The sequence below is a fragment of the Triturus cristatus genome, unplaced genomic scaffold, assembly GCF_964204655.1.
Source record: "Triturus cristatus unplaced genomic scaffold, aTriCri1.1 SCAFFOLD_680, whole genome shotgun sequence".
Lineage (NCBI taxonomy): Eukaryota > Metazoa > Chordata > Amphibia > Caudata > Salamandridae > Triturus > Triturus cristatus.
The window spans coordinates 36,603-57,750 of NW_028187280.1; the positions used below are offsets into that span (position 1 = coordinate 36,603).

A 21,148-nucleotide genomic window follows, 5' to 3' on the forward strand; every position below is an offset into this window, starting at 1 on the left:
ACTTCCAGCATCCTGGCACCAGTTTTACTGATACTTGTGACATTTGTAGGTGTTAGGCTTCAAGGGGATGAAGTCGCACCTTCTACCCAGGGTCATGGAGCTCCGCGCAGGGTAAGATTTCAGGCTTCACCCCAGGCTGGAGGAGTGAAAATAAAACCCTTCACACACTCAGGAAAGTGTATTTAACTCCTTTACAGTATCAGAATAAGGCCTGCAAGGCCTTGGGCCTACTTCCAGCCTCCTGGCACCAGTTTTACTGATACGTGTGACATTTGCAGGTGTTAGGCTTCAAGGGGATGAAGTCGCACCTTCTACCCAGGGTTATGGAACTCCGCGCAGGGTGAGATTTCAGGGTTCACCCCTGGATGGAAGTGTGAGAATAAAACACTTCACATACTCAGGAACGTGTATTTAGCTGCTTTACAGCATCAGAATAAGGCCTGCAAGGCCTTGGGCCTACTTCCGGCCTCCTGGCACCAGTTTTACTGATACTTGTGACATTTGCAGGTGTTAGGCTTCAAGGGGATGAAGTCGCACCTTCTACCCAGGGTCATGGAGCTCCGCGCAGGGTAAGATTTCAAGCTTCACCCCAGGCTGGAGGAGTGAAAATAAAACCCTTCACACACTCAGGAAAGTGTATTTAACTCCTTTACAGTATCAGAATAAGGCCTGCAAGGCCTTGGGCCTACTTCCAGCCTCCTGGCACCAGTTTTACTGATACTTGTGACATTTGCAGGTGTTAGGCTTCAAGGGGATGAAGTCGCACCTTCTACCCAGGGTTATGGAACTCCGCGCAGGGTGAGATTTCAGGGTTCACCCCTGGATGGAAGTGTGAGAATAAAACACTTCACATACTCAGGAAAGTGTATTTAGCTGCTTTACAGTATCAGAATAAGGCCTGCACGGCCTTGGGCCTACTTCCAGCCTCCTGGCACCAGTTTTACTGATACTTGTGACATTTGCAGGTCTTAGGCTTCAAGGGGATGAAGTCGCACCTTCTACCCAGGGTCATGGAGCTCCGCGCAGGGTAAGATTTCAGGCTTCACCCCAGGCTGGAGGAGTGAAAATAAAACACTTCACACACTCAGGAAAGTGTATTTAACTCCTTTACAGTATCAGAATAAGGCCTGCAAGGCCTTGGGCCTACTTCCAGCCTCCTGGCACCAGTTTTACTGATACTTGTGACATTTGCAGGTGTTAGGCTTCAAGGGGATGAAGTCGCACCTTCTACCCAGGGTCATGGAGCTCCGCGCAGGGTAAGATTTCAGGCTTCACCCCTGGCTGGAGGACTGAAAATAAAACACTTCACACACTCAGGAAAGTGTATTTAACTCATTTACAGTATCAGAATAAGGCCTGCAAGGCCTTGGGCCTACTTCCAGCCTCCTGGCACCAGTTTTACTGAAAGTTGTGACATTTGCAGGTGTTAGGCTTCAAGGGGATGAAGTCGCACCTTCTACCCAGGGTTATGGAACTCCGTGCAGGGTGAGATTTCAGGGTTCACCCCTGGATGGAAGTGTGAGAATAAAACACTTCACATACTCAGGAAAGTGTATTTAGCTGCTTTACAGTATCAGAATAAGGCCTGCAAGGCCTTGGGCCTACTTCCAGCCTCCTGGCACCAGTTTTACTGATACTTGTGACATTTGCAGGTCTTAGGCTTCAAGGGGATGAAGTCGCACCTTCTACCCAGGGTCATGGAGCTCCGCGCAGGGTAAGATTTCAGGCTTCACCCCAGGCTGGAGGAGTGAAAATAAAACACTTCACACACTCAGGAAAGTGTATTTAACTCCTTTACAGTATCAGAATAAGGCCTGCAAGGCCTTGGGCCTACTTCCAGCCTCCTGGCACCAGTTTTACTGATACTTGTGACATTTGCAGGTGTTAGGCATCAAGGGGATGAAGTCGCACCTTCTACCCAGGGTCATGGAGCTCCGCGCAGGGTAAGATTTCAGGCTTCACCCCAGGCTGGAGGAGTGAAAATAAAACACTTCACACACTCAGGAAAGTGTATTTAACTCCTTTACAGTATCAGAATAAGGCCTGCAAGGCCTTGGGCCTACTTCCAGCCTCCTGGCACCAGTTTTACTGATACTTGTGACATTTGCAGGTGTTCGGCTTCAAGGGGATGAAGTCGCACCTTCTACCCAGGGTCATGGAGCTCCGCGCAGGGTAAGATTTCAGGCTTCACCCCTGGCTGCAGGTGTGAAAATAAAACACTTCACATACTCAGGAAAGTGTATTTAGCTCCTTTACAGTATCAGAATAGGGCCTGCAAGGCCTTGGGCCTACTTCCAGCCTCCTGGAACCAGTTTTACTGATACTTGTGACATTTGCAGGTGTTAGGCTTCAAGGGGATGAAGCCGCACCTTCTACCCAGGTTTATGGAGCTCCGCGCAGGGTAAGATTTCAGGGTTCACCCCTGGCTGGAGGTGTGAAAATAAAACACTTCTCATACTCAGGAAAGTGTATTTAACTCCTTTACAGTATCAGAACAAGGCCTGCAAGGCCTTGGGCCTACTTCCAGCCTCCTGGCACCAGTTTTACTGATACTTGTGACATTTGCAGGTGTTAGGCTTCAAGGGGATGAAGTTGCACCTTCTACCCAGGGTTATGGAACTCCGCGCAGGGTGAGATTTCAGGGTTCACCCCTGGATGGAAGTGTGAGAATAAAACACTTCACATACTCAGGAAAGTATATTTAGCTGCTTTACAGTATCAGAATAAGGCCTGCAAGGCCTTGGGCCTACTTCCAGCCTCTTGGCACCAGTTTTACTGATACTTGTGACATTTGCAGGTGTTAGGCTTCAAGGGGATGAAGTCGCACCTTCTACCCAGGGTTATGGAGCTCCGCGCAGGGTGAGATTTCAGGGTTCACCCCTGGATGGAAGTGTGAACATAAAACACTTCACATACTCAGGAAAGTGTATTTAGCTGCTTTACAGTATCAGAATAAGGCCTGCAAGGCCTTGGGCCTACTTCCAGCCTCCTGGCACCAGTTTTACTGATACTTGTGACATTTGCAGGTGTTCGGCTTCAAGGGGATGAAGTCGCACCTTCTACCCAGGGTCATGGAGCTCCGCGCAGGGTAAGATTTCAGGCTTCACCCCTGGCTGCAGGTGTGAAAATAAAACACTTCACATACTCAGGAAAGTGTATTTAGCTCCTTTACAGTATCAGAATAGGGCCTGCAAGGCCTTGGGCCTACTTCCAGCCTCCTGGAACCAGTTTTACTGATACTTGTGACATTTGCAGGTGTTAGGCTTCAAGGGGATGAAGCCGCACCTTCTACCCAGGTTTATGGAGCTCCGCGCAGGGTAAGATTTCAGGGTTCACCCCTGGCTGGAGGTGTGAAAATAAAACACTTCTCATACTCAGGAAAGTGTATTTAACTCCTTTACAGTATCAGAACAAGGCCTGCAAGGCCTTGGGCCTACTTCCAGCCTCCTGGCACCAGTTTTACTGATACTTGTGACATTTGCAGGTGTTAGGCTTCAAGGGGATGAAGTTGCACCTTCTACCCAGGGTTATGGAACTCCGCGCAGGGTGAGATTTCAGGGTTCACCCCTGGATGGAAGTGTGAGAATAAAACACTTCACATACTCAGGAAAGTGTATTTAGCTGCTTTACAGTATCAGAATAAGGCCTGCAAGGCCTTGGGCCTACTTCCAGCCTCTTGGCACCAGTTTTACTGATACTTGTGACATTTGCAGGTGTTAGGCTTCAAGGGGATGAAGTCGCACCTTCTACCCAGGGTTATGGAGCTCCGCGCAGGGTGAGATTTCAGGGTTCACCCCTGGATGGAAGTGTGAACATAAAACACTTCACATACTCAGGAAAGTGTATTTAGCTGCTTTACAGTATCAGAATAAGGCCTGCAAGGCCTTGGGCCTACTTCCAGCCTCCTGGCACCAGTTTTACTGATACTTGTGACATTTGCAGGTGTTAGGCATCAAGGGGATGAAGTCGCACCTTCTACCCAGGGTCATGGAGCTCCGCGCAGGGTAAGATTTCAGGCTTCACCCCAGGCTGGAGGGGTGAAAATAAAACACTTCACACACTCAGGAAAGTGTATTTAACTCCTTTACAGTATCAGAATAAGGCCTGCAAGGCCTTGGGCCTACTTCCAGCCTCCTGGCACCAGTTTTACTGATACTTGTGACATTTGCAGGTGTTAGGCTTCAAGGGGATGAAGTCGCACCTTCTACCCAGGGTTATGGAACTCCGCGCAGGGTGAGATTTCAGGGTTCACCCCTGGATGGAAGTGTGAACATAAAACACTTCACATACTCAGGAAAGTGTATTTAGCTGCTTTACAGTATCAGAATAAGGCCTGCAAGGCCTTGGGCCTACTTCCAGCCTCCTGGCACCAGTTTTACTGATACTTGTGACATTTGCAGGTGTTAGGCTTCAAGGGGATGAAGTCGCACCTTCTACCCAGGGTTATGGAACTCCGCGCAGGGTGAGATTTCAGGGTTCACCCCTGGATGGAAGTGTGAACATAAAACACTTCACATACTCAGGAAAGTGTATTTAGCTGCTTTACAGTATCAGAATAAGGCCTGCAAGGCCTTGGGCCTACTTCCAGCCTCCTGGCACCAGTTTTACTGATACTTGTGACATTTGCAGGTGTTAGGCTTCAAGGGGATGAAGTCGCACCTTCTACCCAGGGTTATGGAACTCCGCGCAGGGTGAGATTTCAGGGTTCACCCCTGGATGGAAGTGTGAACATAAAACACTTCAAATACTCAGGAAAGTGTATTTAGCTACTTTACAGTATCAGAATAAGGCCTGCAAGGCCTTGGGCCTACTTCCAGCCTCCTGGCACCAGTTTTACTGATACTTGTGACATTTGTAGGTGTTAGGCTTCAAGGGCATGAAGTCGCACCTTCTACCCAGGGTCATGGAGCTCCGCGCAGGGTAAGATTTCAGGGTTCACCCCAGGCTGGAGGAGTGAAAATAAAACACTTCACACACTCAGGAAAGTGTATTTAACTCCTTTACAGTATCAGAATAAGGCCTGCAAGGCCTTGGGCCTACTTCCAGCCTCCTGGCACCAGTTTTACTGATACTTGTGACATTTGTAGGTGTTAGGCTTCAAGGGCATGAAGTCGCACCTTCTGCCCAGGGTCATGGAGCTCCACGCAGGGTAAGATTTCAGGGACCACCCCAGGCTTGAGCTGTGAAAATAAAACACTTCACATACTCAGGAAAGTGTATTTAGCTACTTTACAGTATCAGAATAAGGCCTGCAAGGCCTTGGGCCTACTTCCAGCATCCTGGCACCAGTTTTACTGATACTTGTGACATTTGTAGGTGTTAGGCTTCAAGGGGATGAAGTCGCACCTTCTACCCAGGGTCATGGAGCTCCGCGCAGGGTAAGATTTCAGGCTTCACCCCAGGCTGGAGGAGTGAAAATAAAACCCTTCACACACTCAGGAAAGTGTATTTAACTCCTTTACAGTATCAGAATAAGGCCTGCAAGGCCTTGGGCCTACTTCCAGCCTCCTGGCACCAGTTTTACTGATACTTGTGACATTTGCAGGTGTTAGGCTTCAAGGGGATGAAGTCGCACCTTCTACCCAGGGTTATGGAACTCCGCGCAGGGTGAGATTTCAGGGTTCACCCCTGGATGGAAGTGTGAGAATAAAACACTTCACATACTCAGGAACGTGTATTTAGCTGCTTTACAGCATCAGAATAAGGCCTGCAAGGCCTTGGGCCTACTTCCAGCCTCCTGGCACCAGTTTTACTGATACTTGTGACATTTGCAGGTGTTAGGCTTCAAGGGGATGAAGTCGCACCTTCTACCCAGGGTCATGGAGCTCCGCGCAGGGTAAGATTTCAAGCTTCACCCCAGGCTGGAGGAGTGAAAATAAAACCCTTCACACACTCAGGAAAGTGTATTTAACTCCTTTACAGTATCAGAATAAGGCCTGCAAGGCCTTGGGCCTACTTCCAGCCTCCTGGCACCAGTTTTACTGATACTTGTGACATTTGCAGGTGTTAGGCTTCAAGGGGATGAAGTCGCACCTTCTACCCAGGGTTATGGAACTCCGCGCAGGGTGAGATTTCAGGGTTCACCCCTGGATGGAAGTGTGAGAATAAAACACTTCACATACTCAGGAAAGTGTATTTAGCTGCTTTACAGTATCAGAATAAGGCCTGCACGGCCTTGGGCCTACTTCCAGCCTCCTGGCACCAGTTTTACTGATACTTGTGACATTTGCAGGTCTTAGGCTTCAAGGGGATGAAGTCGCACCTTCTACCCAGGGTCATGGAGCTCCGCGCAGGGTAAGATTTCAGGCTTCACCCCAGGCTGGAGGAGTGAAAATAAAACACTTCACACACTCAGGAAAGTGTATTTAACTCCTTTACAGTATCAGAATAAGGCCTGCAAGGCCTTGGGCCTACTTCCAGCCTCCTGGCACCAGTTTTACTGATACTTGTGACATTTGCAGGTGTTAGGCTTCAAGGGGATGAAGTCGCACCTTCTACCCAGGGTCATGGAGCTCCGCGCAGGGTAAGATTTCAGGCTTCACCCCTGGCTGGAGGACTGAAAATAAAACACTTCACACACTCAGGAAAGTGTATTTAACTCATTTACAGTATCAGAATAAGGCCTGCAAGGCCTTGGGCCTACTTCCAGCCTCCTGGCACCAGTTTTACTGAAAGTTGTGACATTTGCAGGTGTTAGGCTTCAAGGGGATGAAGTCGCACCTTCTACCCAGGGTTATGGAACTCCGCGCAGGGTGAGATTTCAGGGTTCACCCCTGGATGGAAGTGTGAGAATAAAACACTTCACATACTCAGGAAAGTGTATTTAGCTGCTTTACAGTATCAGAATAAGGCCTGCAAGGCCTTGGGCCTACTTCCAGCCTCCTGGCACCAGTTTTACTGATACTTGTGACATTTGCAGGTCTTAGGCTTCAAGGGGATGAAGTCGCACCTTCTACCCAGGGTCATGGAGCTCCGCGCAGGGTAAGATTTCAGGCTTCACCCCAGGCTGGAGGAGTGAAAATAAAACACTTCACACACTCAGGAAAGTGTATTTAACTCCTTTACAGTATCAGAATAAGGCCTGCAAGGCCTTGGGCCTACTCCCAGCCTCCTGGCACCAGTTTTACTGATACTTGTGACATTTGCAGGTGTTAGGCTTCAAGGGGATGAAGTCGCACCTTCTACCCAGCATTATGGAACTCCGCGCAGGGTGAGATTTCAGGGTTCACCCCTGGATGGAAGTGTGAGAATAAAACACTTCACATACTCAGGAAAGTGTATTTAGCTGCTTTACAGTATCAGAATAAGGCCTGCAAGGCCTTGGGCCTACTTCCAGCCTCCTGGCACCAGTTTTACTGATACTTGTGACATTTGCAGGTGTTAGGCTTCAAGGGGATGAAGTCGCACCTTCTACCCAGGGTTATGGAACTCCGCGCAGGGTGAGATTTCAGGGTTCACCCCTGGATGGAAGTGTGAGAATAAAACACTTCACATACTCAGGAAAGTGTATTTAACTCCTTTACAGTATCAGAACAAGGCCTGCCAGGCCATGGGTGTGTTTCCAGCCTCCAGGCACCAGTTTTACTGATACTTGTGACACTTGGAGGTGTCAAGCTTCAAGGGAACAAAGTCAAACCTTCTACCCAGGGTTATGGAGCTCCGCGCAGGATACGATTTCAGGTTTCACCCCTGGCTGCAGGTGTGAAAACAAAACACTTCACATACTCAGTAAAGTGTATTTAACCCCTTTACAGTATCAGAAAAAGGCCTGCAAGGCCTTGGGCCTACTTCCAGCCTCCTGGCACCAGTTGTACTGATACTTGTGACATTTGCAGGTGTTAGGCTTCAAGGGGACGAAGTCGCACCTTCTACCCAGGGTTATGGAGCTCCGCCCAGGGTAAGATTTCAGGTTTCACCCCTGGCTGCAGGTGTGAAAACAAAACACTTCACATACTCAGGAAAGTGTATTTAGCTCCTTTACAGTATCAGAATAAGGCCTGCAAGGCCTTGGGCCTACTTCCAGCCTCCTGGCACCAGTTTTACTGATACTTGTGACATTTGTAGGTGTTAGGCTTCAAGGGGATGAAGTCGCACCTTCTACCCAGGGTTATGGAACTCCGCGCAGGGTGAGATTTCAGGGTTCATCCCAGGCTTGAGCTGTGAAAATAAAACACTTCACACACTCAGGAAAGTGTATTTAACTCCTTTACAGTATCACAATAAGGCCTGCAAGGCCTTGGGCCTACTTCCGGCCTCCTGGCACCAGTTTTACTGATACTTGTGACATTTGCAGGTGTTAGGCTTCAAGGGGATGAAGTCGCACCTTCTACCCAGGGTTATGGAGCTCCGCGCAGGGTGAGATTTCAGGGTTCACCCCTGGATGGAAGTGTGAACATAAAACACTTCACATACTCAGGAAAGTGTATTTAGCTGCTTTACAGTATCAGAATAAGGCCTGCAAGGCCTTGGGCCTACTTCCAGCCTCCTGGCACCAGTTTTACTGATACTTGTGACATTTGCAGGTGTTCGGCTTCAAGGGGATGAAGTCGCACCTTCTACCCAGGGTCATGGAGCTCCGCGCAGGGTAAGATTTCAGGCTTCACCCCTGGCTGCAGGTGTGAAAATAAAACACTTCACATACTCAGGAAAGTGTATTTAGCTCCTTTACAGTATCAGAATAGGGCCTGCAAGGCCTTGGGCCTACTTCCAGCCTCCTGGAACCAGTTTTACTGATACTTGTGACATTTGCAGGTGTTAGGCTTCAAGGGGATGAAGCCGCACCTTCTACCCAGGTTTATGGAGCTCCGCGCAGGGTAAGATTTCAGGGTTCACCCCTGGCTGGAGGTGTGAAAATAAAACACTTCTCATACTCAGGAAAGTGTATTTAACTCCTTTACAGTATCAGAACAAGGCCTGCAAGGCCTTGGGCCTACTTCCAGCCTCCTGGCACCAGTTTTACTGATACTTGTGACATTTGCAGGTGTTAGGCTTCAAGGGGATGAAGTCGCACCTTCTACCCAGGGTCATGGAGCTCCGCGCAGGGTAAGATTTCAGGCTTCACCCCAGGCTGGAGGAGTGAAAATAAAACCCTTCACACACTCAGGAAAGTGTATTTAACTCCTTTACAGTATCAGAATAAGGCCTGCAAGGCCTTGGGCCTACTTCCAGCCTCCTGGCACCAGTTTTACTGATACTTGTGACATTTGCAGGTGTTAGGCTTCAAGGGGATGAAGTCGCACCTTCTACCCAGGGTCATGGAGCTCCGCGCAGGGTAAGATTTCAGGCTTCACCCCTGGCTGGAGGACTGAAAATAAAACACTTCACACACTCAGGAAAGTGTATTTAACTCATTTACAGTATCAGAATAAGGCCTGCAAGGCCTTGGGCCTACTTCCAGCCTCCTGGCACCAGTTTTACTGAAAGTTGTGACATTTGCAGGTGTTAGGCTTCAAGGGGATGAAGTCGCACCTTCTACCCAGGGTTATGGAACTCCGCGCAGGGTGAGATTTCAGGGTTCACCCCTGGATGGAAGTGTGAGAATAAAACACTTCACATACTCAGGAAAGTGTATTTAGCTGCTTTACAGTATCAGAATAAGGCCTGCAAGGCCTTGGGCCTACTTCCAGCCTCCTGGCACCAGTTTTACTGATACTTGTGACATTTGCAGGTCTTAGGCTTCAAGGGGATGAAGTCGCACCTTCTACCCAGGGTCATGGAGCTCCGCGCAGGGTAAGATTTCAGGCTTCACCCCAGGCTGGAGGAGTGAAAATAAAACACTTCACACACTCAGGAAAGTGTATTTAACTCCTTTACAGTATCAGAATAAGGCCTGCAAGGCCTTGGGCCTACTTCCAGCCTCCTGGCACCAGTTTTACTGATACTTGTGACATTTGCAGGTGTTAGGCTTCAAGGGGATGAAGTCGCACCTTCTACCCAGGGTTATGGAACTCCGCGCAGGGTGAGATTTCAGGGTTCACCCCTGGATGGAAGTGTGAGAATAAAACACTTCACATACTCAGGAAAGTGTATTTAACTCCTTTACAGTATCAGAACAAGGCCTGCCAGGCCATGGGTGTGTTTCCAGCCTCCAGGCACCAGTTTTACTGATACTTGTGACACTTGGAGGTGTCAAGCTTCAAGGGAACAAAGTCAAACCTTCTACCCAGGGTTATGGAGCTCCGCGCAGGATACGATTTCAGGTTTCACCCCTGGCTGCAGGTGTGAAAACAAAACACTTCACATACTCAGTAAAGTGTATTTAACCCCTTTACAGTATCAGAAAAAGGCCTGCAAGGCCTTGGGCCTACTTCCAGCCTCCTGGCACCAGTTGTACTGATACTTGTGACATTTGCAGGTGTTAGGCTTCAAGGGGACGAAGTCGCACCTTCTACCCAGGGTTATGGAGCTCCGCCCAGGGTAAGATTTCAGGTTTCACCCCTGGCTGCAGGTGTGAAAACAAAACACTTCACATACTCAGGAAAGTGTATTTAGCTCCTTTACAGTATCAGAATAAGGCCTGCAAGGCCTTGGGCCTACTTCCAGCCTCCTGGCACCAGTTTTACTGATACTTGTGACATTTGTAGGTGTTAGGCTTCAAGGGGATGAAGTCGCACCTTCTACCCAGGGTTATGGAACTCCGCGCAGGGTGAGATTTCAGGGTTCACCCCTGGCTGGAGGTGTGACTATGTGGATTGTTTTGTTTTCACACCTCCAGCCAGGGGTGAACCCTGAAATCTCACCCTGCGCGGAGCTCCATAACCCTGGGTAGAAGGTGCGACTTCATCCCCTTTAAGCTGTAAACCTCCAAATGTCACACATTTTACTAAAACATGTACCTGGAAGCTAGGGATGGGCCGGAGATCCTGAAGGCTAAGATATGATACTGTGAATGGTGTTCATGTACGTTCTGGACTATGGGAAGTGTTTTGTTTCCTTCCCCTACCTCCATCCAAATTAGCAGCAGGCCTCGATCAGGCTACAGGGCGCAGAATATGATTTCTGGTCTCAGGTCTCCCTCGTGACATACCATTGGATTCAGGAGTGGTCCCCACTCCAGCGATAGGGCTGAGTAGAACAGTGGTAGTCACAGGCCTCACTCTGTACTGTACTATTCAGTTCCGCAGTGGGCCTCCCCCGGTCATAGGCTCAGCGTCTGACATACAGTAACTCACTCTGTCTACAGATGTCACCTCAGACGTACACCTAGCTCCAGCTGTAAAAATCAGCTCAGCAGAGTGCCTCCATGCCGGTACTGGGGTCACCATTTCAGGTGCATTCACACCCTCTGCTCTCACTTGGGGTGTCTTTAAACATGTAGGCCTAACTCGGCCGCCTTCCTTCATTGTGTCACTGTGTATTTATTGTATTGAGTCTGGCTCGGCGCTCGGCAGTGAATGCCCTCTGCCTGCATGTGAAGCTGCCAGCACACGGCCGCCTGGTGATGCGTGCGAGGCTGGAGCCAGGGCCGTGCCCCGCTGCTTGTAAGCCCCGAGCCGAGGGTGCCACAGCCGAGGGTGCAGGCGCGCGGGGAGGGCCCCCTGGCCCCCGGGCCGGGGGCTCCCTGGCATTGTTTCCACCCCGCGCTCGGCCGGCGGAGCCCTGTGTTACTTTGGCCCGTTCCAGAACGCGCTCCCCGCGGCCCCCGCAGCCCCACTGTGACGCCACAGGGCCCGCTCCCTGCAGGAGCCCCCTCCCTCCCGCGGGCCGCCGCTCCCGGCCGCAGGAGTCGAGAGTGGACCGGGGAAAAGGGGCCCGGAGCCCGGGATTTCAGGCATGGAGGCGCCCGCCGTCGGGGGAGCGCCGAGTCTCCCCGCGGATCACAAGCCAGGGACGAGGGGTGGATCCGAAACGGGGGCAGGCGCGGGAGAGGGCCGAAGCTGGGCTCCTGGTCATGTATGCGTGGAAGCGCGTGTTTAACTGATTGTGTTTTAAAACGTGGATAATCCGAAGGTAGGAAACACAAAAGTCAGCTGGGAGCAGAGAGCCGAGTGTGCCTCGCACAGCCCTGTCTGCTCGGGACCAATCAGAGGCCGGCTCCTCCCTGTATATAATCACGGGGCTCGGGTCTGGGAGGGACATTTCTTTTCAGTGACAGCGCCCGCGCCGAGACTCGCATTACAATGGCCGAAACCGCTCCAGCCGCCGCGGCGCCTCCCGCTGAGGTCGCCCCCAAGAAAAAGCAGCAGAAGAAGACAGCGGGGGCCTCGAAGGCCAAGAAGCCTTCCGGCCCCAGCGTGGCCGATCTGATCCTGAAGGTGGTGACCGCCTCTGCCGAGAGGAAGGGAGTCTCCCTGTCGGCCATGAAGAAGGGGCTGGTCGCCGAGGGCTACGATGTGGACAAGAACAAGAGCCGGGTCAAGGCCTCCGTCAAGAGCCTGGTCAGCAAAGGCGCCCTGGCCCAGCTGAAGGGCACCGGGGCCTCCGGATCCTTCAAGGTGAACAAGAAGCAGCTGGAGGGCAAGAAGGCGGCCAAGAAGGCGGCCGCCAAGACCAAGAAACCAGCGGCCAAGAAAGCTGCCCCAGCCGCCAAGAAGCCCAAAAAGGCTCCCGCGGGGGTCAAGAAGAGCCCGAAGAAGGTCAAGAAGCCAGCGGCAGCAAAGAGCCCCAAGAAGCCCAAGGCTGCCCCCGCCAAGAAGGCTGCCAAGAGCCCAGCGAAAGCCAAGGCGGCGAAGCCCAAAGTGGCCAAGAAAAGCCCTGCCAAGGTAGTCAAACCCAAGGCAGCCAAGCCCAAAGCAGCCAAGCCCAAGAAGGCAGCGCCCAAGAAGAAGTAAGGGCTTGCACCGAGACACTGCAAACACAACGGCTCTTTTAAGAGCCATCCACCCGGTCCAGAAGAGAGCTTGTTCGTCCCCACCCTTGCACCCCGCGTGCACACTTCTCTATGATAATAAACGGCACAGTAAATCCATAGCGCGCCTTTCCGCACGCGAGTGCCGTGTGTGATCTTGGTCATATGAAAGGCTCTTTTGGTGTTGCGTGGATTGGAATCTTTATAACAAAGAAAGAAGGGGGTCTGGGAGTTATTAGACCTCAGTTCATAATAAATGTGAGATAACGTGTGCCTTGGTGCTTTCACTGTAACCGGGCAGACTCGAAGTGGTGTCTGCATAAAGCAGACGATTGTGAAAGTGAAATCGAGCGCAGTTAACGGCGGCGTGTTCCAGGGTGACCAAGGGCGGTACACTTATAACATCCTGGGCTGCTCGCCCAGTTGACCAGGGTCGAGAAGGGGGGCGAGGGGTTCGTGTGACTACAAATGAATGGATGGACACTGAGACAAAGGCTGACCGAAGCGCCGGCTTCGGCTCCAACGTACATCATCCAATCCGGAGGGTTCCCTTTTCTCCACAGCTCATTGGAGAGACAGTCTGCAGCCTCAGGTTGAGTAGCCAATCGTTGCACACCGCGGGCTATTTTCGAACGTGGGGCGGGAGCTTCAGCCAACCAGAGCAGCCCTCCGTCTTCGAGTGCATAAATAGGGCTCTTGCCTGCTTGAACGCCATTCTTCCTCGCTCGTCGTTGAAAGAGACCGCTCCCGCCATGGCCCGCACCAAGCAGACAGCCCGCAAGTCCACCGGCGGCAAAGCGCCTCGCAAGCAGCTGGCCACCAAGGCTGCCCGCAAGAGCGCGCCTGCCACCGGCGGCGTCAAGAAGCCTCACCGCTACCGACCGGGCACCGTGGCTCTCCGCGAGATCCGCCGCTACCAGAAGTCCACCGAGCTCCTCATCCGCAAGCTGCCGTTCCAGCGCTTGGTGAGGGAGATCGCCCAGGACTTCAAGACCGACCTGCGCTTCCAGAGCTCCGCCGTCATGGCCCTGCAGGAGGCCAGCGAGGCCTACCTGGTCGGGCTCTTCGAGGACACCAACCTGTGCGCCATCCACGCCAAGAGGGTGACCATCATGCCCAAGGACATCCAGCTGGCCCGTCGTATCCGAGGCGAGAGGGCCTAAGGAGGCACACCGACCCGATCAACCACCACAACGGCTCTTTTAAGGGCCACCACCCTGTCACCTACGAGCTTCTCTTGTCTGCCATGGCATGTTCTACAGGTTAGGGTGGGTTGGCTGGGAGTACCACGAGTACTGGGTAACTTATACCGGCGCAGGGAAACCAGAGCACTCCGTGTTCACAGTGCACGGCCACCTCTTCAATTAATAAAGAGCTTTGTTTGGGTAGAGGGTCGTGTTGGGATCCGCTGGTCACAAGCCAGCGCTGTGGGGCATCTGTGCTCCCGGTACATCGGGTTCATGTCTCCGATTTCGGGAGCCGTTGCCCTTGGTCTTACAGTACAAACAGAACGTGGCCCCACGCACACACTTAAAACTGGTCACCCGAAACATGGAAAACAATAAGCCCGGGGGCAACCGTGCGAGTTCCGCGCGGGCTTTATTTAACGTCACCGTTACATTACAGAGCTTGTGTGACACTTGGTCCCAAAGAGGGCTCATTCATATAAACATGTTTATTAAAACGGGTTGCCCGCTCCATCGTCCCTCGGTCTGCAGCAAGCCCCGTGAAAGCAGGTCTTGTGCGCTCAAAATTACCGTTTAAAACACTTTTTTCTCCGGTCATAAATGAAGCACATTAGCTCTTAGGGGAGGACGTGAGTGGCCCTTAAAAGAGCCGTTGTGTTCGTTGGGGATACGCCTCGAAGCCTTACTTGGCGCTGGTGTACTTGGTGACGGCCTTGGTGCCCTCGGACACGGCGTGCTTGGCCAGCTCTCCGGGCAGCAGCAGACGCACTGCGGTCTGGATCTCCCGGGAGGTGATGGTGCGCCGCGAGTTGTAGTGGGCCAGGCGGGAAGCTTCCCCGGCGATGCGCTCGAAGATGTCGTTCACGAAGGAGTTCATGATGCCCATGGCCTTGGAGGAGATGCCGGTGTCCGGGTGCACCTGCTTCATCACTTTGTAAATGTAGATGGCATAGCTTTCCTTCCTGCTCCTCTTGCGCTTCTTCCCGTCCTTCTTGGGCGGCTTGGAGAGCGCTTTCTTGGAGCCCTTCTTGGGAGCCGGCGCGGACTTGGCTGGTTCAGGCATGGTCGACAATCTGCACCGCTTCCTGTGGAGCCGAGAGAAATAAGGCAGACGTGCCCGGCACTTGTATTTATAGGCTGGGCGTGTAAAGTAGCTGCTTCTCTGCTCTCCCTTCTCATTGGCAGGCAAAGGCAAGCCCCCCACCTCCTAGTGTACTGCGGTTCTGGGACTCTGATTGGTGAAACAGAAGCCCTCCTCCCTCCAATGAGAAGTACTATCAGCGCCTAGCTGTCAACCAATCAGACGCACCCGAAGTCTTTATATCGCCGGAGTCCCGCAGAACAGCAGTATCATTCTCTCTGTTGTGTGAGTGAGCCCCTGCATCGATCGCCATGTCTGGACGCGGAAAGCAAGGAGGAAAGGCCCGCGCTAAGGCCAAGACACGCTCTTCAAGAGCCGGGCTCCAGTTCCCCGTGGGCCGTGTGCACAGGCTGCTCCGGAAGGGAAGCTACGCCGAGAGGGTGGGCGCCGGTGCCCCAGTCTATCTGGCTGCAGTCCTGGAGTACCTGACCGCTGAGATCCTGGAGCTGGCCGGCAACGCGGCCCGGGACAACAAGAAGACCCGCATCATCCCCAGACACCTCCAGCTGGCCATCCGCAACGACGAGGAGCTGAACAAGCTGCTGGGCCGAGTCACCATCGCCCAGGGAGGAGTCCTGCCCAACATCCAGGCCGTGCTGCTGCCCAAGAAAACCGAGAGCCACAAGGCAGGGGGCAAAGCAAGCAAGTAAAGGCCCGCAGACCACCGTGGAAACACACCCTAAACACAAAGGCTCTTTTCAGGGCCAACCACAGACTCCATCAAAGAGCGTGTCCGTGCCAAGATGTTACTCTGGCGGCTTCATAGTTGCGGCAGCGCCCGCACCGTCGCTACATAGGAGGGCATGCCCAAGCCCTCTGACGTACACATAAATGTCACCCCCGTCCCAAAACCTAGCTTGAGGCCGACAATAATGTTTTTGTTAAAAAAAATAAATTTTTATAGGGGCAGATTACAGACTTGCCACAACCGGGCGTGACATGTGGACAGTGTTACGGGGTTGCAGGCGGCCGCACACAGCGGGGTGGTGCCGGTGAGGCCGTTAATGTGATGGCTCCATTAGAACATTTCAGAGCCTTATGTTCATAGTGGGAACGGGCACCGAGCGCCAGGGTCAGGCGGGCCGCGGTGACGAGTGGGGGCCGGGAAGGGAGGCGTGTGTGTGTGCTTGACTGTGATCCGTGCCCGGCGGCAGCTGCTGAGCCCACGACAAAGAGGCGGCTGGGAGCGCGCTCTTTTTCAAACGGCAACGGCCGCTCCCTGCCGGGGCCGGGCTCCCTCTCGCCTTCCGTTCAGTCACGTGGGCGGCTTGATGCGCCCTAGCTGGTCCGCCGCAGCTCCTCTATATAAGCAGCCGCCGCTGGCCTCGCCCTCAGTTCTGCTCAGTCACAGCACCGACAGGAGAACATGTCTGGACGCGGCAAAGGAGGGAAGGGGCTCGGCAAGAGGCACCGCAAGGTGCTCCGGGACAACATCCAGGGCATCACCAAGCCGGCCATCCGCCGCCTGGCGCGCCGTGGCGGGGTCAAGCGCATCTCCGGCCTCATCTACGAGGAGACCCGCGGGGTGCTGAAGGTTTTCCTGGAGAACGTGATCCGGGACGCCGTCACCTACACCGAGCACGCCAAGAGGAAGACCGTCACCGCCATGGATGTGGTCTACGCCCTGAAGCGCCAGGGCCGCACCCTCTACGGATTCGGCGGTTAAACACTCGGCTTGCCCACGGAGAAAAACACAAAACACCACAACCCAAAGGCTCTTTTAAGAGCCGACCACGATGTCATGGGAGAGCTGTGTCTATGCGCTAGGGTTCCCGCAGGGCTGCTTTCTAGGCCCACAGCCGGTCGGGTGAGGGGGGGGCACCAGGGGGATTTCGCTGCAATGCAAGGCACTGTCCCGGGGCCAGGGCGCCTTCCTGGAGCCCCGGCATGGGGGGGTCCAGGGGCGCGTTCATCCCAGTCCAGCCCACGGGGGTCCTGATGCCCTGTACTGGCGACCTAAGGCGGGTATAGCCCGGCCCAGGGGCCCGCCATCCTGGAGCCTTGTACTGGCGACCTAAGGCGGGTATAGCCCGGCCCAGGGGCCCGCCATCCTGGAGCCTTGTACTGGGGAGATAAGGCGGGTATAGCCGGGCCCAGGGGCCCGCCATCCTGGAGCCTTGCACTGGGGACATAAGGCGGGTATAGCCCGGCCCGGGGGCCCGCCATCCTGGATCCCTGGACTGGGGACCCAAGGCGAGTTTGGCCCGGCCCAGCTCAGTGTCGGCCATTCCCCTCGACTATTAAGCCCCCACGTAGTGGGGGCTTACAGAACACGGATGAGGGACAAAGGGTAGAGTTGGCGGCGCCGGGCGCGCCGCCGGCCATCTGGTCGCCGGGTTGCGCGACCAGATGGCCGGGCGGCGGAACGGCCGCGCTAACTCTAACTTTTGTCTCCCACTCGGGCGCTGTAAGCCCCCACTTCGTGGGGGCTTCATAGTCGGTAAGATAGAGTTCCCATGCAGGCCCATGGGGTGTGGGATCCTAATTTTTTTTTGTGAACGATCGTGACCGATTTCGGGGCCTTTAAGCACCTGTTTTAGTACTTTTTTTTATTTATTTATTATTTTGGTTCAAGGGGACCATGGCACTACTTTTACCCAGGGCAATGGAGCTCCGCTTCGGGTAACATTTCAGGTTTTCCCCCTTAGCCAGAGATAGGCCCACAAAAAAAAAAAAAAAAAAAAAAATTGCAATAATAATATAATACATACATATTTTTTAAATATTTTTTTTTTCGCCCAAAAATGAAATAAAGTCCTTCACAGTATCTGGTCCATTTTATTAGCCTCCAGTCATCCCTTTAACAATGTTTAATAAAAAAATAACAAAAATGTACTAAAATTTTAGGTCCAAGGGAACAAAGTCACTTTTTCAACCCAGGGCTATGGAGCTTCGATTGGGGTAATATTTCAGGATTTACCCCTCGGATGGAGGTGGGAAAAAAAACTTCACTCAAAAGGTACACAAAGCCCTTTACATTATCAGATCCAAGACTTCAGTGTCTCGGGCCCATTTCTAGCCTCCAGGCGCTTGTTTTATTCTTTATATGACATTTTGAAATTTACAGGTTTAAGGGGACACAGTATCTCCTTCTACCCAGGGCTATGGAGCTCCGCGCAGGGTAAGATTTCAGGTTTCGCCCCTGGCTGGAGGTGTGAAAATAAAACACTTCACATGCTCAGGAAAGTTTATTTCACTCATTTACAGTATCAGAACAAGGCCTGCAAGGCCTTGGGTATGTTTCCAGCCTCAAGGCACCAGTTGTACTGATACTTGTGACACTGGGAGATGTCATGCTTCAAGGGGATGAAGTCGCACCTTCTACCCAGGGTCATGGAGCTCCGCGCAGGATAAGATTTCAGGGTTCACCCCAGGCTTGAGCTGTGAAGATAAAACACTTCACATACTCAGGAAAGTGTATTTAGCTGCTTTACAGTATCAGAATAAGGCCTGCAAGGCCTTGGGCCTACTTCCAGCCTCCTGGAACCAGTTTTACTGATACTTGTGACATTTGCAGGTGTTAGGCTTCAAGGGGATGAAGTCGCACCTTCCACCCAGGGTTATGGAACTCCGCGCAGGGTGAGATTTCAGGGTTCACCCCTGGATGGAAGTGTGAACATAAAACACTTCACATACTCAGGAAAGTGTATTTAGCTGCTTTACAGTATCAGAATAGGGCCTGCAAGGCCTTGGGTGTGTTTCCAGCCTCCTGGCACCAGTTTTACTGATACTTGTGACATTTAAAGGTGTAAGGCTTCAAGGGGATGAAGTCGCACCTTCTACCCAGGGTTATGGAGCTCTGCGCAGGGTGCGATGTCAGGGTTCACCCCTTGGCTGGAGGTGAGAAAATAAAACACTTCACATGCTCAGGAAAGTTTATTTCACTCATTTACAGTATCAGAACAAGGCCTGCAAGGCCGTGGGTATGTTTCCAGCCTCAAGGCACCAGTTGTACTGATACTTGTGACACTGGGAGATGTCATGCTTCAAGGGGATGAAGTCGCACCTTCCACCCAGGGTTATGGAACTCCGCGCAGGGTGAGATTTCAGGGTTCACCCCTGGATGGAAGTGTGAACATAAAACACTTCACATACTCAGGAAAGTGTATTTAGCTGCTTTACAGTATCAGAATAGGGCCTGCAAGGCCTTGGGTGTGTTTCCAGCCTCCTGGCACCAGTTTTACTGATACTTGTGACATTTAAAGGTGTTAGGCTTCAAGGGGATGAAGTCGCACCTTCTACCCAGGGTTATGGAGCTCTGCGCAGGGTGCGATGTCAGGGTTCACCCCTTGGCTGGAGGTGAGAAAATAAAACACTTCACATGCTCAGGAAAGTTTATTTAACTCCTTTACAGTATCAGAATAAGGCCTGCAAGGCCTTGGGCCTACTTCCAGCCTCCTGGCACCAGTTTTACTGATACTTGTGACATTTGCAGGTGTTAGGCATCAAGGGGATGAAGTCGCACCTTCTACCCAGGGTCATGGAGCTCCGCGCAGGGTAAGATTTCAGGCTTCACCCCAGGCTGGAGGAGTGAAAATAAAACACTTCACACACTCAGGAAAGTGTATTTAACTCCTTTACAGTATCAGAATAAGGCCTGCAAGGCCTTGGGCCTACTTCCAGCCTCCTGGCACCAGTTTTACTGATACTTGTGACATTTGCAGGTGTTCGGCTTCAAGGGGATGAAGTCGCACCTTCTACCCAGGGTCATGGAGCTCCGCGCAGGGTAAGATTTCAGGCTTCACCCCTGGCTGCAGGTGTGAAAATAAAACACTTCACATACTCAGGAAAGTGTATTTAGCTCCTTTACAGTATCAGAATAGGGCCTGCAAGGCCTTGGGCCTACTTCCAGCCTCCTGGAACCAGTTTTACTGATACTTGTGACATTTGCAGGTGTTAGGCTTCAAGGGGATGAAGCCGCACCTTCTACCCAGGTTTATGGAGCTCCGCGCAGGGTAAGATTTCAGGGTTCACCCCTGGCTGGAGGTGTGAAAATAAAACACTTCTCATACTCAGGAAAGTGTATTTAACTCCTTTACAGTATCAGAACAAGGCCTGCAAGGCCTTGGGCCTACTTCCAGCCTCCTGGCACCAGTTTTACTGATACTTGTGACATTTGCAGGTGTTAGGCTTCAAGGGGATGAAGTTGCACCTTCTACCCAGGGTTATGGAACTCCGCGCAGGGTGAGATTTCAGGGTTCACCCCTGGATGGAAGTGTGAGAATAAAACACTTCACATACTCAGGAAAGTATATTTAGCTGCTTTACAGTATCAGAATAAGGCCTGCAAGGCCTTGGGCCTACTTCCAGCCTCTTGGCACCAGTTTTACTGATACTTGTGACATTTGCAGGTGTTAGGCTTCAAGGGGATGAAGTCGCACCTTCTACCCAGGGTTATGGAGCTCCGCGCAGGGTGAGATTTCAGGGTTCACCCCTGGATGGAAGTGTGAACATAAAACACTTCACATACTCAGGAAAGTGTATTTAGCTGCTTTACAGTATCAGAATAAGGCCTGCAAGGCCTTGGGCCTACTTCCAGCCTCCTGGCACCAGTTTTACTGATACTTGTGACATTTGCAGGTGTTCGGCTTCAAGGGGATGAAGTCGCACCTTCTACCCAGGGTCATGGAGCTCCGCGCAGGGTAAGATTTCAGGCTTCACCCCTGGCTGCAGGTGTGAAAATAAAACACTTCACATACTCAGGAAAGTGTATTTAGCTCCTTTACAGTATCAGAATAGGGCCTGCAAGGCCTTGGGCCTACTTCCAGCCTCCTGGAACCAGTTTTACTGATACTTGTGACATTTGCAGGTGTTAGGCTTCAAGGGGATGAAGCCGCACCTTCTACCCAGGTTTATGGAGCTCCGCGCAGGGTAAGATTTCAGGGTTCACCCCTGGCTGGAGGTGTGAAAATAAAACACTTCTCATACTCAGGAAAGTGTATTTAACTCCTTTACAGTATCAGAACAAGGCCTGCAAGGCCTTGGGCCTACTTCCAGCCTCCTGGCACCAGTTTTACTGATACTTGTGACATT

At 52.2% G+C, this 21,148-nt stretch overlaps 5 protein-coding genes across 5 annotated transcripts; 4 read left to right on the forward strand and 1 right to left on the reverse strand.

The window, feature by feature from the left end:
* Positions 1 to 11,889: 11,889 nt before the first annotated feature.
* LOC146771997 (histone H1.3-like) lies at positions 11,890 to 12,817 on the forward strand. Its single transcript, XM_085640223.1, has one exon. The coding sequence runs from the start codon at positions 12,120 to 12,122 to the stop codon at positions 12,768 to 12,770; it is 651 nt and encodes a 216-aa protein (XP_085496349.1). The 5' UTR covers positions 11,890 to 12,119; the 3' UTR covers positions 12,771 to 12,817.
* Positions 12,818 to 12,936: 119 nt separating this feature from the next.
* Positions 12,937 to 14,002, forward strand: LOC146771998 (histone H3-like). Its single transcript, XM_085640222.1, has one exon. The coding sequence runs from the start codon at positions 13,264 to 13,266 to the stop codon at positions 13,948 to 13,950; it is 687 nt and encodes a 228-aa protein (XP_085496348.1). The 5' UTR covers positions 12,937 to 13,263; the 3' UTR covers positions 13,951 to 14,002.
* Positions 14,003 to 14,281: 279 nt separating this feature from the next.
* LOC146771999 (histone H2B 1.2-like) lies at positions 14,282 to 15,074 on the reverse strand. Its single transcript, XM_085640225.1, has one exon. The coding sequence runs from the start codon at positions 15,035 to 15,037 to the stop codon at positions 14,657 to 14,659; it is 381 nt and encodes a 126-aa protein (XP_085496351.1). The 5' UTR covers positions 15,038 to 15,074; the 3' UTR covers positions 14,282 to 14,656.
* A 113-nt stretch (positions 15,075 to 15,187) lies between these two features.
* LOC146772000 (histone H2A type 2-C-like) lies at positions 15,188 to 16,033 on the forward strand. Its single transcript, XM_085640224.1, has one exon. It carries the CDS (start codon positions 15,367 to 15,369, stop codon positions 15,763 to 15,765), a length of 399 nt encoding a protein of 132 aa, XP_085496350.1. The 5' UTR covers positions 15,188 to 15,366; the 3' UTR covers positions 15,766 to 16,033.
* A 448-nt stretch (positions 16,034 to 16,481) lies between these two features.
* Positions 16,482 to 16,781, forward strand: LOC146772001 (histone H4-like). The gene has a single exon (XM_085640220.1). The coding sequence runs from the start codon at positions 16,482 to 16,484 to the stop codon at positions 16,779 to 16,781; it is 300 nt and encodes a 99-aa protein (XP_085496346.1).
* Positions 16,782 to 21,148: the final 4,367 nt, after the last annotated feature.

Bases quoted from the DNA above. Each gene is read 5' to 3' on its own strand.
- LOC146772001 (XM_085640220.1), top strand. From the start codon at position 16,482: ATGTCTGGACGCGGCAAAGGAGGGAAGGGGCTCGGCAAGAGGCACCGC.
- LOC146771997 (XM_085640223.1), top strand. From the start codon at position 12,120: ATGGCCGAAACCGCTCCAGCCGCCGCGGCGCCTCCCGCTGAGGTCGCC.
- LOC146771998 (XM_085640222.1), top strand. From the start codon at position 13,264: ATGGACACTGAGACAAAGGCTGACCGAAGCGCCGGCTTCGGCTCCAAC.
- LOC146772000 (XM_085640224.1), top strand. From the start codon at position 15,367: ATGTCTGGACGCGGAAAGCAAGGAGGAAAGGCCCGCGCTAAGGCCAAG.
- LOC146771999 (XM_085640225.1), bottom strand. From the start codon at position 15,037: ATGCCTGAACCAGCCAAGTCCGCGCCGGCTCCCAAGAAGGGCTCCAAG.